Source organism: Lonchura striata, chromosome 6, assembly GCF_050655825.1.
Source record: "Lonchura striata isolate lonStrDom1 chromosome 6, ASM5065582v1, whole genome shotgun sequence".
NCBI lineage: Eukaryota > Metazoa > Chordata > Aves > Passeriformes > Estrildidae > Lonchura > Lonchura striata.
Genome location: NC_140708.1, coordinates 37,567,904 through 37,585,832, shown reverse-complemented (window position 1 = coordinate 37,585,832; position 17,929 = coordinate 37,567,904). Strand labels below are relative to the sequence as shown.

At 43.0% G+C, this 17,929-nt stretch overlaps 1 protein-coding gene across 2 annotated transcripts; it reads left to right on the top strand.

The window, feature by feature from the left end:
- The first annotated feature begins 3,823 nt into the window (after window positions 1–3,823).
- On the top strand, window positions 3,824–15,529 carry OAT (ornithine aminotransferase). 2 transcript variants are annotated; one of them, XM_085582938.1, is made up of 11 exons: window positions 3,824–3,899; window positions 4,191–4,245; window positions 6,989–7,215; window positions 7,700–7,924; window positions 8,052–8,147; window positions 9,799–9,926; window positions 11,227–11,349; window positions 11,984–12,112; window positions 12,770–12,883; window positions 13,601–13,745; window positions 14,633–15,529. In XM_085582938.1, exons 3-11 carry the CDS (start codon window positions 7,017–7,019, stop codon window positions 14,791–14,793), a joined length of 1,320 nt encoding a protein of 439 aa, XP_085439064.1. In that variant the 5' UTR covers window positions 3,824–3,899; window positions 4,191–4,245; window positions 6,989–7,016; the 3' UTR covers window positions 14,794–15,529. The 2 variants fall into 2 exon arrangements, with proteins under 2 accessions (XP_085439064.1, XP_085439063.1); XM_085582937.1 differs by lacking the exon at window positions 4,191–4,245.
- The last annotated feature ends 2,400 nt before the right edge of the window (window positions 15,530–17,929 follow it).

Genomic DNA, 17,929 nt, shown 5'->3' with positions numbered 1-17,929 from the left:
ACCTTACAGAATCCAAAAGCAAGCAAGTCTTTTCTTGCTTGAGGGTTGCTTGTTTGTTTATTTGCTTGTTTTTGAATCTCCTCCTTCCAGACAGGAATCTGCTGTTTTCCTACATGTCTGGCCTCTGAAATCGCCTCTTCAGGCAGTTTGCCTCCAGCTCCAGGAGGCAGAGCTGAACCCAAGATTCAGCACTTCAATCGATCTTGACTGCCTTTAGTTTGCATTCTTTACATTTTCAGATGTGTATTTCCCTAATATGATAGGTGCTACTTAATCCTTTGGACAAGTTTTGTTCTTTCTATATTTTTCTGCTTATTGTGTAAAGAACATGGTTGGATGAATCTAAACCAATTTGGAGATGAGCTTCAGAACATTTAAAGGCAGGTAAAAGGCACCTCCTGAGTTGAATCTATGAAAGATGAAAGCGATGTAGCTCCCAGCATGTTATTTCTGTGGCTAAATAGGTAGAAGACATCATTAGCATGACCTGAGATAACAGATCTATATTAATAAAATGCGATGCTAATGAAATGCCAAAGTAAAAAGCAATCTAACCTTAAAGCAGCATTTCTTACCTGGAAAAATCCCACTGATCTCATGGATTGTAAATCCTGGACCATGTCCTATAAGCCTATTTAAGAACTGTGAGTATGCAAAAAACTCACTCATTTTTTCCTTACACCAGAGATTGTAGAATCATGATTTGGGCTGGAAGGGATATTAAAGATCATCCAGTTCCAAACTCCTCTGCCGTGGTCAGGGACATCTTCCACCTCCCTGGTTGCTCCAAGTCCTGTCCAACCTGGCCTTGGACACTTCCAGGGATCCAGGGGCAGCCACAGCTGCTCTGGGCACCCTGTGCCAGGGCCTGTCCACTCACACAGGGAACAATTCCTTCCCAAAATCCCATCTAACCCTGCCCTCTGGCAGTGGGGAGCCATTCCCATTGTTCTGTCACTCCAGGCCCTTGTCCAAAGTCCTCCATCTTTCTTGTCAGCTCCCCCAGGCACTGGAAGGCCTCAGTTAGGTCACCCCAAAACTTCTCCATGATGAACAATCCCAATTCTCCCAGCCTTTCCTCACAGCAGAGCTGCTCCATCCCTCTGATCAAGTTGGTGGCTTCCTCTGGACTTGTTCCAGGAGGTTCTTGTCCTTCCCATGCTGGGGACCCCAAAGCTGGATGCAGAACCCAATGCAGGATTTCACCAGAATGGAGTAAAGAAGCAGAATGAACTGGGACAACGTGTAATACTCAAAGCAGAGAGTATTGCTTATTCTCAGCCTTAATATTTTAGGCTTTTCACAAAAAATCGTAACTTCAACTAAAAATAAAGGGTTTCAATAGCTCCTAGACAACAACTGCTTCTGGACTTAAGAAACTGGACACTGTACAACTGTGCATTCATTCAGCAGTCATGACTCTGAAATGTATTTTGTAATTTAGCACCTAAGGCACAACCTTTTGGTTCTTTATGAACTCATCTTTGGCAGCAGATGCAGGGCACTGCCTGCTGGCAGAATTGGGCTAGTAGGAGACACAAACGCATTGGCAAATTGAGCCTAAGTCTCTCTGTGTTTACAAAGAGCTCAACATCATTTGTTCTCCTCCCAGCCCTCGCTGCATCAAGCTGACTGCACATTGGGAAGATTTTCTCTGAGGGCATTGTTCTCCAAAGGCATAAGCGGTGCTGCTCCCTGACGTCCAAGGTTTGAGCAATTTGGCTAGAAGATATGCCAATCTAGACAAGGTTCAGGAATATTTTCAAATTGCTTGCTTTAGTGTGGGGAAGCTATGCAAATTCTCTGTGTATCAACTAGGATACCATGCTTTCTTTGTGGAAGAAATACGTTCTTTTCCAGCATTGATAAATTTGTCAGGGCGATTTATGGACAAAGAACAAGAGGCACTAAGAAGTTACCATTGCTAAGACAGGGTTTTTTTGGTTTGCCTTTTTTTTTTTTTTTTTTTTTGGGTTGTTTTTTTGTTGCTCTTCCTAGTGAGGTGGATAAAATATAAAGTGAAATATTATTTGTTTTCTTCTGTACTGTGCTCTTGTGACTGGAGTGCTGGAGCAGGCTCAGAGGACGGCACAGCAGTGATTACAAGGATGGAACACCTCTCCTGTGACTAAAGGCTGAGAGAATTTGAATTGTTCAGCCTGGAGAAGACTCCAAGAACATGTCAGAGCCCCTTCCAGTGCCCAAAGGAGCTCTAAGAGAGCTGGAGAGGTTCTTGGGGAAAAGGGCATGGGGGGAACAGGACACCAAAATCCAAGTGAATGGCTTCCACTGCCAGAGGGCAGGGTTAGATGGGATATTGGGAAGGAATTGTTCCCTGGGAGGGTGGGGAGACCCTGGCACAGGGCACAGGGTGCCCAGAGCAGCTGTGGCTGGCCCTGGATCCCTGGAAGTGTCCAAGGCCAGGCTGGACACTGGGGCTTGGAGCAGCCTGAAACAGTGGAAGGTGTCCTTGTCCATGGTAGCAGATGGACCTGGATGAGTTTTAAGGTCCTTTCCTGCCCAAACTAGTCTATGATTTTTTTTTTTTTTTTTTGCTAAAACCAGAATGTATTTATGAAACACACCACACAGTTCCCCTTAAACGCCCAGATCTTCTGGTTACAAAATGTTCTCCAGGTGTAATTTAGCTCGGGGAAAGGTCAGGGTTGTGCTGGCTCGTTCCAGCCTGTCCCTTGCTCACCTGCTGGTCCCAGCTCAAAGCTCCTGCTCAGAGCACTCCGAGCCCTCATTCTCCACACGTTCCCTCCCTCTCTCCCAAGGCAGCAGAGCGTGAAGTTCGGGGTTCCATCGATGCCCTTCCATGCAGGGAAGGGCAAGGCACGGGGACAATGGATGGACCGTGACAGACTGGGAGGAGGTTGGTGCGCGTAGGCAAAAACACCTGGCACAGGAGCTCCGTGAGCAATTCCTTAGCAACCTCAGTGAATCCTTGGCTGTTATTCAAAATTATTTTCTGATAGCTATATCTTAAAAGACTGGGGAAAAGCTCATGCACATCTCTTGGGAAGAGAAAGGTCAGAGCTGAGCACACACAGAGCGCTTGTCATCACATCCCTGGGGAACCTGCAGCCGCCAGCAGAGATACCACCGCCTATTCCCACACTTCCTATTCCCAGGAATGTTTTCCCAATTCCTCTCAATTTTTTTGTCAGTGCTCGCCCTTTTCTACAGTGACTTCCTTGAGACCACGAGTGCAGATGAGCGGTGACAGCGACGGGAGGCGGAGGAGTTCCTCCCCCCAGGGAGTGCGGCCACAAAGATTGCTCTCAAGGCTAATTCGGCAGGGCGGAGACGAGCCCTCGGTCGGAGGGACGGGGATGCCGTGTGAGGGATAAGGGGAGGTGGTGAGGGAAGGGGGAACGGGATGAGCCGGTCGGAGCCCTCAGTCTGAGCAAAAGTGAACCCGGTGTGACGGCCGGACCCTCGCTGTGAGAGCCGGGGAGCCGCTGTGAGGGACGGGGAGGGCGGTGAAGGAGAACGGAGCCATCGCTCTGAGGGCCGGGGAGCCGCTGTGAGGGACAGGGGAGGGCGGTGAAGGAAAGGAGAACGGAGCCATCGCTCTGAGGGCCGGGGAGCCGCTGAGGGACGGGGGCACCGCCCCTGGGAGCCGCGAGTGGGTGGGGCCCTGGCACGCGCCCGCCCGCCAATGGGGAGCCCCCGCCACAAGGGGAGGTGCCGCAGCGCGGGGGCGTTGGCTGCCAATCAGCCCCGACAGCCAATCGGAGGGCGCTGTGTCCGTGACGTCAGGCGGGCGGGGCGGGGCGGGGGCGCCGGCAGTGGCCCGCGGCCGCATCCGCCTCTTCCCGCGAGCCGCGGCACCGGCAGCAGCTCCGGCACCTCCGGCACCTGCGGCGCTCCGGCTCCTCCCGCAGCACCAGGTACGGCCCGTCCGGCCCTCGCGGGCCATTTCTGCCCCTCTCCGCGCCACCGGGCCCCGCTTCTGTCCCGCCGCAACCGCCCCCGTCGGCAAGGCCCTGGGAGCGCTGTCACTGACAGTCCCTCCCCTCCTCTGTGCCTGTGTCAGCCCCGCGATGCCACGTCCCCGCCTCGGCGCTGTCTCTGACCGTGGTCGTGGAGGGGAGATGGCCAGCGGGATCTGAAATTTCAGCGCTGGGTTTATTGCTTTTCCTTTATTTTTTTTTTTTTCTTTTTTTTTTGTTGGAGAAAAGAAGGCCCAGAGGGGACTTCATACTTTCTGACTCGCTGAAAGGGAACTATAGTCAGGTAGGGATCGGGCTCTTTTCCCAGGGGACGAGTGACAGGACGAGAGGAAGCGGGCTCAAGCTGTGCCAGAGGAGGTTCAGGTTGGATATCAGGAGAAAACTCTTCCCTGGAAAGATGATTAGACATTGGAAGAGGCTGCTCAGAGAGGTCGTGGGATCCCCATCCCTGGAGGTGTCCAAGGAAGGGCTGGATGTGGCCCTGAGTGCTCTGGGCTGGGGACAAGGCGGGGATTTGGCACAGATTGGACTCGATGATCTCAGAGGTCTTTTCCAGCCTCAGTGACTCTGCAGTTCTTGTCTGCCAGCCTAGGTCCTGAGCCGTTCCTGCTGCGGTGCTGCTCTGCACAGGTAGCTTGGCATGTCCACACTGATGTCCCCCTTGCCTGTCCCCTTGAGCGTTCACTCCTTTAACTCAGCTGGTAGAGGCTGCAGTGAGGCACCGATTGCGCTCTGCTCTATCAAGTGAACCTGAGTGTTTTCATGTGTTTGACAACACCCCCCCGCCTTTAGCTTGGGGTGTTTTTCAGTGTCAGGTTCATACAGCCATTCAATTTACCTGTGCAGTCTGCAGGCTCCTGTCTGGATAATCTTGCTCAATAGCTGAGCAAAGCTGTTCAGCTGTTTTACAGCTGTGTTTTGAGTGGTTTTCTATTCTGATGCAAGACCTCTTCCTGTTGGTTTAATTTCCTGGCTTCTGATTCCTTTACTGCCTGCTCTAGTGCACAATCATATTTCTCACACTTGGTAATGAGTTTGATTTTATTTCGTTCTGTTTGCTTGGGTTTTTCTCCTTATTATGCCCCTCCTCTTTCCTGAAATTTCTGTTCACCTTGTCCTGCTGATCATCAACCCCAAATTTTCTCCCTCCTTTTAACTCCAGATTCATCTGTAATTCTCAGCTTTACTCAGCTCTTCTCCATGTAATCTTCCACACTTGGCTAAAGTGATATGGCCTCACTAGCACAGTTTGCAGGGCAATTCCCATCATGGAGGAAAAAGAATTTTTTAGAAAAATCTGATGGATATTTTCCAATATGCAAGAAGTAAAGCAAGAACCTCAAACTGGGGATCTGTGATCCTTCATGCAGAGAGGTACCTCTGATGCAGGGCAGATAAGAGTTGAACTTCTTTGTACCTTTCATTTCAGGAATGTCTGGAAAATCTCCAAAATCTAGAGCCTTGTGATAGGATTTGCTGCTCTGCCATGGAGGTGTGCCAGGGGCCAGGATGTCACAGAACAATTACATTTTAGGGGTTGAGCAAGTTGAAATTTTGAGTCAGCAAAACTTTTTTTGCACAAAGAAGTATTTGTCTTTTTCTTTGCAAAATCCTTGAATAATAATCTTGAAAAGTATTACCACAAAGGGCTAATCTTTAACAGCTGGTAACATGCCCAGAGTTGTGCAGCATTCATCTCTTCCTGGAATGGAGAATACTGACTTCCTAAACATTTGGATTTTGGTAGATGGAGAAAAGTCTTTTGGCTTTGGTCAGAAGTGAGGAGCAGAAATGTAATACCTGGGGAGTCTGCTGAACGAAATGCCTCTCTGTTCAAGGCAGCACATTCAGGGTGTGGATTTTTTCCAAAATAAATTAGGGGTAAATCCATGATTTACTGCTTCTGTCTTCTGCAGGCAGCCTGAAATAACAGCACCCTTGTGTAAGCCATCCTTGCATCCTGCTGTTGGTATTTAGGGTGGGTTTTGCAGTCTGCCTCTGTTAGGTGGTGCAGCAGTGTCCAGGTGCTCAGCTCTTCACTCTGCTGTGGAGTGTGTTACAGGGAGGCTGCATTTGATAAGCAGAGCATTTGTTGTGATCTGTGATCCTCCTCTGGGGATTTAACCTTTTGCCAGTTTGTCAGTGTGATGTTCTGTGAGACCAGAAACCTGAGCTTTGGGAACTCCCGGCTCTCTGCTGTTCCCTGCTGTGGGAAGAGCTTCCTCAAACAGCTTTTCAGGTGCCAGCTCACGTCCTCCTCTCTGGGAAGTATCTTTATATCGACTGAGGTGCAGGCACAGAGAAGAAATCAAAGTGCAATTTCCTCATGAGATCCAACCCTCAGATTATCCATAAATGGTGAAACTACAAGGTTATGTATTCAGGAGAAATAGCTGGGAGAATACAGATCATGAATAGTGATCATGAATATCTGATATATTCCTAATTTTACATCTGTTTTTTGATCACAGAATTCCAGAATGGTCTGGGTTGAAAAGGACCTTCAAGCTCATCCAGTGCCACCCCCTGCCGTGGGCAGGGACACCTTCCACTGTCCCCATCCAACCTGGCCTTAGACGCTTCCAGGGATAGCCAATATCATGGAAGTTTGTGACATGATTTGTCTAATGACAATCTGGTAGAAAATGGGCATTTCAATAGATCAAGATATTTGATGAACTTAACTTTCTTACTGTAGTTTATATTAGTAAATCAGAATTTAAGGCGTAGTGAAAAAAGAACACTTACAGGAAAAATTATGTAACTAGTTAATAGACTTGCTGAGTCACACAGTTTAGTTTTCTGTTTCTGTAAGTATAGAGAATAGAAAAATTACTTGTTCGATGTTAATCCCACTTATGTTAATTTATGTTAATTTATACTTCATATAAGCTTTCTTGGCACAATTGCAAAATAGTTGAGGAACCTGTAATCCTGGCAGTAAAACCACGTCAATCGTGTCAGACATTTCTTGTGAAGTGTTCTTAGTGCTAATTATTAACTTTCTTTCTTTTTTTCCCCTCCAGACCTGTATCGGAATTCCTGAAGTCCATCATGCTTTCCAAGCTAACCCGCTCCCAGCACCTTGCTGTTCTCTGCCGAGGTCTTCATTCCTCCCTGAGCTCTGCTACCTCAGTTGCTCCCAAAAAAACCATTCAGAGGCCTCTCTCTTCGGATTTAATCTTTGAACGTGAGGCCAAATATGGTGCTCACAACTATCACCCACTGCCTGTTGCTCTGGAAAGAGGAAAAGGTATTTTATTTAGGTTTTTTTCCTGGAAGTTGTAGGTGTTGTGTGTCTGTGGAGGTGAATGAGAACGCAGCAGAATGATTTTGACCTATTGATTTCTGAATCTTTGTTGGGGTTTTTTCTGGGTGGGATTGAAATCATTGATGAAACAAAGTCAGCAAATTGTTGATTAGAGAGCTGGATCATTATACATAAAGGCACCTGAAAAAATTGTGATGTCTCTAAAATGATTTGGAGGGTTGATAATTTCTAAAATAACTCAGCAAGAAAAATTTTAAGCAACTCAACTTCTTCTGTTACCTTGTGTGGAGAGGTTTAACATTAATGTGAGCAGGAAATGGTGCATTGGAACTCTAAGTCCTTGAGGGCTGTTCATATATTATCACTTAATTTAAATTTATTCTGGTCTTTAATTATGTTTGAGGAGCCTTTTTTGGTCTTGTGTCTTCTTTTATTTTGTGTACTGACCACAGGTATGTTTTCCCAGGTGTTTACCTGTGGGATGTTGAAGGTAGGAAGTATTTTGACTTTCTGAGTGCTTACAGTGCAGTCAACCAAGGCCACTGTCACCCAAAGATTGTGGATGCTCTGAAAACCCAGTCTGAAAAACTGACCCTGACATCCAGAGCATTCTACAACGATGTCCTTGGGGAATATGAGGAGCTGGTCACCAAAATGTTCAATTACAACAAAGTTCTTCCAATGAACACAGGTAAAGAAAATATTTTGTTTCCATTTTAGTTCTCGTCTCTGAGATTCAACGGCTGTATAACATTTTCTGCTGCACAGATGGCCTGTTTGATGTGCAAGAGTGATAATGTTACTGCTTTATGTTTCAGGAGTGGAAGCTGGAGAAACTGCCTGTAAACTGGCACGGAAATGGGCCTACACTGTGAAAGGAATTCCAAAATACAAAGCTAAAATAATTTTTGCAGGTATGTTAAGTGTGTGTTATGAGTTGAGGACTTGAGGATCTGAACACTGGGTTACTGGGAGGCAGCCTGAGGTCACAGGGAAAGAAAGAACATTCAGTCCTCCATGCTCTTTTAATCACTTAAAGTCCAGTACTTTTTATTCCTGAGTTGTTGTTCCTACAAAACTTTTTTGTGGGTTATTTCTTCAGATTGGTGTCACGCCTCTCACAGATTGCACAACAGGGTTGAGCTTCCCTCTTGGCTTCACCCACCAGGACTTTTATCCTGCATTTTCCAGGTCTTCCAGAAACTGGCATTAACCCAGTAGAGCCATACTGGAGCCTTGATCATATAATGAAAGTAAAAGCAACATTGCTAAAGTAAATAATGAACCCTGATTCCCTGGTGGGATATTTCCTCCCTTTACCTGCCTGCTCTGCTTGGCTTTGTAACAGGGAGAAGTTACCAGGCCCTGAAGAGACTTCTGATCTTTTTGCAGAAAAAAAATATTAAAAACCACATACAATTAAAAAAAAGTCTTATATTTAGTATTCTTTGGTTACAGATAAAGCAATTTTGTCAATACTAATTTTGTTTAATGGTTCTGTATTTTAGAAAACTTTCCAGAATAAAGTTTATTATTTAAATAATGACTGACCTTTTTTTGTAGCTGCAAGCACTATTTTTAACTTTTGGTACATATAAAAGCCATAAGTGTGATTAGGCAGCATTTATAAATTGCAATGCACACTTGAATTTTGCTTTTTGGTTTCTGGAAATGAATATGTTTTTAAAATTTCTTTTCATTTCTTCTGGGAATTCTTTGAACAATTTTTTCTAATTTTTTCTCTATATTTTAATTTTGCACTTCAGAGAACTTTTAGTAAGTGTTTTCTCATTTTGACAAAGGGGATGTGCTCCCCATTTTTGCAGAAAAAAAGCTCTTTTGGTTAGCTAAGAAATTACTTTGAACATCAGTTCAAAGAACTTGACACAGCCTCTGTGCTGGACAGTGAGCTGTGAAGGCACTGAACCCTTAATCTTCTTTAGTCTTATTAGCACCTCATTATTGATTAGTCAGAGTCTCTTGTTTTAACTGAGTATTAAAATGAGGATATGATTGTCTTGGTAATGGACATGTTGACTCCTGGACATTTTAACTGATGTTTCAAAATAAAATAGTGTAAATCACAGTATTTTTAGATATGTAAATAGGTTCTTCTGTAACTTTGAAATGCACAGAATTATGTTTTCTGATTTGGGCTTACAGACAGCTTTATTTTTAGGATGTAAATTATGAATGGTGTTTATCTTCCCCCCTACATTTTATAAGTAATAATTGCATTAAAACTGAACATTATCAATAAAAAATGTTATCACAGTTATTTTCAATTTTCCAGACTACTAACAAAACTGAAGGGAGTTATTTTGTATAGTTGTCAGGTCTTAGATTATAATTTTATTTTGGTTTTTGATATAGCAATAGAGTGTATTTATGGCATCAATGCAAAATGCTAACAATTAGGAGGGAGATGCTAATAGCTTATTAAATAACTCTTAAAATACATCATCAAGTGGAAAGTGTGATGTCCTTTAAAGTGTTCTGGCTCTTGGTCAGTTTTGAAACAATTTCCCTCTTTTCCCTCTTTTATTTTTTTTTTTTTTTTTCCAGCTGGCAACTTCTGGGGCAGGACAATGTCTGCCATCTCCAGTTCTACTGACCCATCCAGCTATGATGGCTTTGGACCCTTCATGCCAGGATTTGAAGTGATCCCATACAATGATCTACCAGCTCTTGAGGTATTTGACAATTTTTTGCTCTTTTGTATGAAGTAATTTTACAATGTCTCTTTGGTAAATAGCAAGGAAAATCAGAAGTTTATACTTTGAAACATGTGGTTTGACATTAAGTAAGTAGATATATATAAGGAATGTGTTGTAATTATGCATAGGAAATGTGGGAAAATTCTGCTTTGGTTTTGGTTTTCAGTTATGCTTTAGGATGTGAAAGGAAAACTACATGATCTGTTTGATTTCTCAGCCACCTGATCTAGTTGAAATGTCCCTGCCCATGGCAAGAAGTGGGATGGGATGAGCTTTAAGATCCCTCCCCACCCAAACCATCCTGTGATTCTATGACTAGAATTCACTGCAGTTGTAAATATTTACTACCAGTTCCACAGCATCCTTAAAACCATGCCAGGCTGCTGCTTCACTTTCACAAGCTCCTGAAATGCCAGTGATTCCCAGTATTTCCCTGTGTTTTCTGAGGTTAATCCTGTCAAGCAGGTGAGGAGGGGTGACCTTGATTAGGTACCATTTCTGTGAGTAAAAACCTCTGTACCTGTTGGGTCAGCTTCATACAAGTGAGTGGGCTTTGGAGATTGAGGGATTATAGGACAGAGCTGCTTTTCTCCTTGGACTTGAGTTAGGGGACACAAAGATCTCTCAGTGGGCCACAGCTGCAGTGTGGAAAAGCTTGTTCAGGTCTGAACCTACATCAGGCTGCCCATGGTGAAAGTCCTGCAAGTATTTAATGCCTTTATTAGAGCTGAATTCATTCTGCTCATGGGGCAAAGCTGAGAAAAGCTGTACTAAATTCCTGCTGGGAATCATTAGATCTCTTGTGCCTCATGAACTTCTATTTAAACCTTTTTGAACTTGATAGTGCAGGAATGCACCTGTGAACTTCGCTTTAAGGTAAAATTGTTCTGGAGGGGCTCAATTCCTTTTTTTTTTGTTTAAGGGAAGAGTTTAGCAATTGTTTGTATTGTATGGGGTAATATGAAACTGAAGGTATTTCTGAGGTGATTTATGAACTGATTTGATAAAGTGCTTTGCAGTTTAAAACTGGGTTTGCAGTTTGCAAGGTTTGTACCTTCCCAAGCCAGCACTGCAGTTGATTTCACACTGCCAATGGTGACGCAGCATTGGAACTGAAGTGGCACTCAGGGAGAGCTGCCTGACAGGAATGCTGTTCTCACCCTTTGAGGAAGAGCACCAGGGCTAGAATCAGGTTCTGCTACATGTATTTTCTGTATTTGACCTGAGTAAAAGCTTTTTCTTTTTGTCTCTCCTCTCCCTGTGTCAAATGTTGCAGCGGGCCCTTCAAGACCCCAACGTGGCAGCTTTCATGGTGGAACCAATTCAAGGGGAAGCAGGTGTGATTGTTCCTGACAAAGGCTATCTCACAGGAGTGAGGGACCTCTGCACAAAACACAACGTGAGAATTCAGTGTAAAATTAACACTTAACACTGCACACTGTGTTTACTGGTGTAACCTGTAAAGGTCACCCTTCTATGCAAGGTGTTTAATAATTCCCTTTTCTTTCTGTGGAATAATGCAGGGATACCTCCTGTGTTTCCTGGTAATATCTCATTAAAACGTACTTCTTAGCAGTGCAGATTTTTCACTATTTCTTAATATTGTCACTGATTTAAGTTTCTAATTGTTATTCTTCAACTGGATTTATTTTAGATTAATTTAACTTCTAATTTCTTTTCCACATTATAAGTTTCCAATTACCATGGCTATCCAAGACCTTTGTTGCTGATGTGCATAACTGCTACCAAGAATCAGTAACAATAGTGGGTCACAGAATAAAACACTGAGGAAAATGGTTATCAGTGATCTCTGATTTAAAAATCAGGGGTCTCTGTTCCAATAGAATTCGGATTCCTAATTTGTAAATGCTCCTCACAATTATTTTCATATCTTCAAAGGAAGACACTGATGTATTATTAATGAAGTTATCTTCATTATTGCTGTGATACCTCCAAAAATTGTATTAGAATTGTGTTAGGAATGACAGTGAAAGTAATTCCCTGTTCTGCTTGGATTTTTCTTCTCTTTAAAGGTTCTGTTTATTGCTGATGAAATACAGACTGGTTTAGCCAGAACAGGGAAAATGCTGGCTGTTGACCATGAAAATGTGAGACCTGATATAATTCTTCTTGGAAAGGCCCTTTCTGGTGGCTTATACCCTGTGAGTATTAAAGAAATACCGATAATTTAAAGTAACATAAAATTACTCAAACATTTGTTGAGTAATCTTTTTTTTCCTTAGTCATCAACACTGAAAATCTGCCAGTTGGAAGAACAATAAATCTGATGTTTGTTGTACTTGGAAATCGTTGTTTGCAAGACTGTGATTTATGACCAGACAGTCCAACTTGAGAGAGACATAATAAAATAATGGAATACCAAATACTACCTTTATAGCTGAACAGCTGGCATTATTTCATTTGTCTGGAATGCCTGCATGGCTGATTTTATCCTCTTGGAGTGACTTAAATTCCTGCTGATTAGGCTGGAAATTACAATGCCTTGAACTATTTTGGCCAACTGACAGGATTTCTGAGTTGTTAAACCAAGTATTGAAGCTTAAACTCTTGAAATAATATTCAGTTTGGAGAAATTCCCTTCAGCTGTTATTGAAAGTTGTGTTACCACTGTAGCTGAGTGTATTTAAGGGATTAATTATGGGATTGTCAGATCTGCTATTCTGTATACAGAGCAGGGAACGTAAATATAATTTATCACCATAGGCTGAAAATTTCCTGAGCTCTGAGGGAAGGTTTGCTTTAGATATATCAAAGTTTCCTGTTCTAAATATGTGAATTTGCTGTCCTTCCCATTTTAGGTCTCAGCAGTGCTGTGTGATGATGAAATCATGCTGACCATTAAACCTGGTGAACATGGATCCACGTATGGAGGAAATCCATTAGCTTGCCGTGTGGCAATGACAGCACTGGAGGTTTGTGTGTCATGTTAGATATCTGGAATCAAAATTTAAAAGGGTCTCATGATCTTTGCTTAAATAAATGGTATTATTTTTCATGCTAAAAGTAGAAATCCAGCTTTAAATAAGAATGGAAATTTTGTAGTGGTTATCTGTAGATCATAAAACAATTTTTATTGGAAATGTGGCCCACTTCCTGTGTTATAATCTTAATGTCTTAAATGTCAAGATTCATCTAGGGGAAGTTTCAAGGAAATAATGTAAATTTGGCCAAATACCTTCATTAATTTCATGAAGAGACTTTGAAATCGGTTTATTTTACTAGATCAGCAGAAGCTGCTGCTCTGTGAGCTTGAGAACAGATATGGATCTCAAACAGAAACTACAATGTCCTGTCCAGGTGGTGCAATTCAATTATTTTGTGGTTGCTTAATTGACTGTATTGATGCAGGTCACACAGCAAACCTCAGAGCCTTCAGAGGTTTACTGTTTACTTGCAAATAACAGCAAACAAAGAGCAGTTAATTTAGAATAAAATTTCAAAGACATTATTGTTTCTTGTAGACATGAATGAGTAAAGGCTCAATACCAACCTGCTGGGACTTGCAGCCCGTGCAGGGACACTGTGGCTTTTGTGAATCAGCAGGTTCAGTGTCATTATCCTTCCTTCCCCATGGTAAATAAAACAAATGCAGTGCCTTTCAGCTGATTGTAGATCTGACTTCTCTTTAGGTAATTGAAGAAGAAAATCTGGCAAAAAATGCGGAAATAATGGGTAATCTGCTAAGAAGCGAGCTCATGAAGACTCCATCTAATATTGTAACTGCTGTAAGAGGAAAAGGGCTCTTAAATGCAATCGTAATTCGGGAAACCAAAGGTGAGGAAATAAAATCAGCTGCACAAACACAGCATGGAGAAGTATTTTTCAACTTAAATTGTAGGTAGGGGCATGTAGACGAGATGTTCGTGTTCAGATTATGGCTATAGTACCATAGTACCCACCAAAAATTGATTTAAGTTACTGTGTGCCATTAAAAATAGGGTTTTGAATGAAGAAAAGCCAAATAATTGTTTTTAAATTATTTGAACGCTTTTATGATTTGATAACATTCAAGCCTGATGGGGAACCTGCCTCACAACAAGTACTTTTATCTCTCCTCCTTGGAATAAAACTGTTTACATCTGGAACATCACTTCCTGCTAGATTATGGGAGCATGGGCTGGGATTAGTTGTTTTCAGAAGATACAGGATAGTACAATGATGCAGGAGGGTACAAAGAAGAAAAAAATTAATGATGGAGAACAAGTTTCTAGGGATAAATTATATCAGAATAATATTGAATTATATCAGAAATCTGAATATCAAGGGATACAGTGCTGCAGGAAGGTGGCGTCATTTTCCACAATGACGCGCTGAAACCCAGGTTACATAAACGTAACTTTGTCTGAAGTCCTGTCCACGTGTTCCCTTACCTCCTCCTCACATGGTTCCCCTTTAAAAATTTATTTTAAAGTCTGAATGCCACACAAGCAGCGAGCTGTGAAGGAGCAGAACTCAGTGTGCTGAGGCAAAGGACAGCTCCGGAGCAGCGTCACTCTGTGCGGATCCCGGAGAGCTGCTCGGAGCGACATCTCCCTTTGTGAACGCCCTGCATCCCCCCTCTGCCAGCTGGCAAGCAGCACCGCGTGCTGCAGGTGTGACACCTCTTCTGCTGTGCTGGGAATGTTCTCGGTGTGCTGCTGATGTTCTCCCTCCCGTTGCAGACTACGATGCCTGGAAGGTGTGTCTGCGGCTCCGCGACAACGGGCTCCTGGCCAAGCCCACGCACGGCGACATCATCCGCCTGGCCCCGCCCCTCGTCATCAAGGAGGATGAGATCAGAGAGTCCATCGAAATCATCCACAAGACCATCCTGTCTTTCTGAAGTCATGGCTCTTACAGTCTGGCTGCTGACTGGTCCAAAGGGGTGTGCTGAAATGCGTGTGATGAAGGCCTGCTCTTGAAGCAAGCATCTCTCATTCCTTTTACTAAGAGGACTTGACTATTAAAACATAGCTGTATCTTTAAATTATAATGGCTCTGTAGAAAATACAGAATGATTTTAAAGACTTTCCAGTCTTGAAATACCTGGAAATAAAGTTCTGTATATACTGAACAACTAAGTTGGAATATTTTAGGGAGATACCTGTAGAAATATGCTTAATTGTTCTAAGTCTTGGCTAAAGTTGAAAGCATGATTTATATATTATATATATATTTTAGGTTGCCTTGCACTCTCATATCACTCTCCAAAACATGGCATTTGGCAACTTTTGCCTCTCAGCAAAATGTCTGTAGGATGGAAGCACTTACCATAGTGGGTGAATTTGTGTTTTTCATGTGCAGCTTGAAAAAATTTCTAATGCTGAAGGTTTGACAAACTGGGTGTTATGCTGGTGGACTCGAGAAGCATCGAGCTGTGTTCTCTATGTACAATATTTTGATTGTATGACAAGAGATGCTGTTTTTCAAGCCTGGTCTCAAGTGTTTGGCTTTGCAGTCTTGTAAAACAAATCTGAACATTTAGATCTGTTTTCACTGTAACAAAATTTTCTATCTGGATGTTTATATTAAAACACATTTTGCATTAAAAAAAAATACACGTTGATGTGCAATGAAAATACTCTGAGTCTTCAAAAAAAGAGCAAACTTCTTAGAAACCTGGAAGTTGTAATTTCTCCCTGATTAATCACACAGGGCAAAATGTTCCCTTTGCTGAGCATAGGGGTTAAATACAGTCACATGCTCCTACTGTGAAGGGGTAAATAATCCTTTGGGATTTGGAAGGCACCAGGACCACAGCCAATGGGGAAAGGAGGAGTGTGGGGAACCAAGGGCACAGGGAATATTTCTCTCTCTGCTCTGAGGGGACCTGACCCCCAGAAAAGCACTGACTTTGACCCTCATTCATGAAAGCTTCCAAGACTTTGAGATAGACTAGAGTCCACAAAAATGTGGAAAAGAATCTAGAAATAGATTATAGAGAGCAGTACGGCATGTTACCTGGGTGAGAAATTTAGGTTTTTGGGACTTTTAGTATGTTGTAGATGGGAACAAGATGGAGGTTTTAGGGCGGAGGCAGGTGGTTCTTCACCTTCTTCTTTCTTCCTCTTCATGGGTTTGGGTGATGTCTTGTAATTGGGCAGAAAAGTCTGCATTGTGGGCTTTGAGGGATCAGTTACTGGGTTAAAAGGGAAAATAATCTAGGTGTCCTTTCTTAATTCGATATCTTAGTCTCAAAAGACCTTGTAACAAGAGCTTGTTGGCCATTTTTGCAATGCTTTTCCAGCATGCAGGGTCTGGTATAGACGGCGTGCAAAACTTTAGATAAGATAACAATAAACAAGAAGCTGAAGACCAAAAAAGTCCTGTGTGTCTCCTTTTCCTGACACAGAACCAATCCAGGAGGGTTTCCCCCTGACAGGGGAACCCCCAGGGAGAGGCCCAAGAAACTGATAGAGGAGGGCACTGGGGCTTGGGCTTGGGATAAAGGGAGCTGCGTACACCCCGAATGTTCCAAAAGCCTCAGGGCTCCTGCAGGGAGAACTTCTCGTGTGTTCCAATAAAATTGATTTCTGCAGGGCTTCCCTGTCGCCTTTGTGGACACTGGCTTTTGGCAGAGTGGTTTTCCTCATGTTAGGAATAAGATAAAAATGCAGGGAGGTGTTGCCAGGGAAGTTTGAGGTTTCTGAAAGCTTGGCTTATGGGCAAGGAGAGAAATACCTGAGAGAAACCACGGGGCAAACAGCACTTGCTGGAGACCTTTCAGAGCCCCAACAGGTAAACCTCCAAAACCCCTGGCAGCACAAAAATTGGCTTTTTTTAGAGCTATAAGGCTGGCAAGGATGAAGGACATGCTCAGGTCTGTTCCTTGCCCCAGCTCTGCCACTGTTTGCCTAATTGCTAAAAGGGGCAGTGGGGCAGAAGGTTCCAGTCTGTGTTTTAGTGCTTCCCTGTCCTCACTGTCAGCAGATTTCCTGCCATTGTGCTCCTCAGGCCACAGAGCATTACATTTTCCTTCTGTGCAACAGCCATCCATAAAGTTTGTGGTTGTTCTTTTTCATCTCTTACTCCTTTTCTGGTTAAAATTCTCTTTGTTTTCCCTGAGAGGTGCCGTTTTCTAGAGCCCTCGATGTTCTGCAATTCCCTGCTTCCCCCATTCCCTCACTAAAGCTTGGAAGAGCCAGTCAAGTTCACATGATTTGGGTGCTGGCCTGTAGTTCATGCCCAATATTGTGGAGGATTATTTTTTGGTTGAAGCTGTTTTGAAGAACAGCTTTGAAGCTGTTCCTTCTCAGTTTTTATTTTATTTGTGTAACAAGCAAGAATTGTATGCAAAATTCTGTGACTTACTTTACTCATTTGTACTCTCTGAGAATATTTCTCTGCTGATGATCAATTTTAGCTCAGATTTTACCTAACCCACTTTCTGGTTGCAGTTTTAATAGGCTGAGACTTTTCACAACTTGAGAATTTTTTCTTTTCCTTTAGCACGCCATTGTTGAATCTCTGAGTTTTTAATTTGTCTTTTGGTTGCTTCATGAGTCAATTTTTTTTGCAAGCTTATAAAAATCAGAGTATGTGTAGCCTTTCCCAAGACAAGTCATCCTAAATTGCCTTTATTTAATGATGGGGTAATTGAGTTTTCTGTTTTAACCTGAAAGCTCTTTGGCCCTCTTAAGTAATCAAGGTCCTGGGTGTGTGTCTGGAACTAGAGCTAGAGCAGACAGAAGGTTTTGATGGTTTGGTTTATTACAGTTCAAAGCCAGAACAAGTACAAAATTACATGTGTTATTTCAGAAGTGAAGACACATACAGGAGGTTTCTTCCTGTAAGACACTAAGCCTGTCAGCAGCTAACCTCCACTTCACAAACACTAAAAACCATTTTGGCAGCTGTTTGTGAGTTAGGAGGTGGAGCTGGATGGCCAAAGGAAATGTCAAAGCTACTCTTCTTCTTCTCTGCAAAGTGACAAAATGATAGGCTATCAGAAAGTTCATCTGCCCTGTGAATGCTGTGTC

Bases quoted from the DNA above. Each gene is read 5' to 3' on its own strand.
- OAT (XM_085582937.1), top strand. From the start codon at position 7,017: ATGCTTTCCAAGCTAACCCGCTCCCAGCACCTTGCTGTTCTCTGCCGA. The intron at 11,350-11,983 runs GTGAGAATTCAG...TTCTCTTTAAAG, and splicing joins ACCTCTGCACAAAACACAAC to GTTCTGTTTATTGCTGATGA. The intron at 12,884-13,600 runs GTTTGTGTGTCA...ACTTCTCTTTAG, and splicing joins TGGCAATGACAGCACTGGAG to GTAATTGAAGAAGAAAATCT.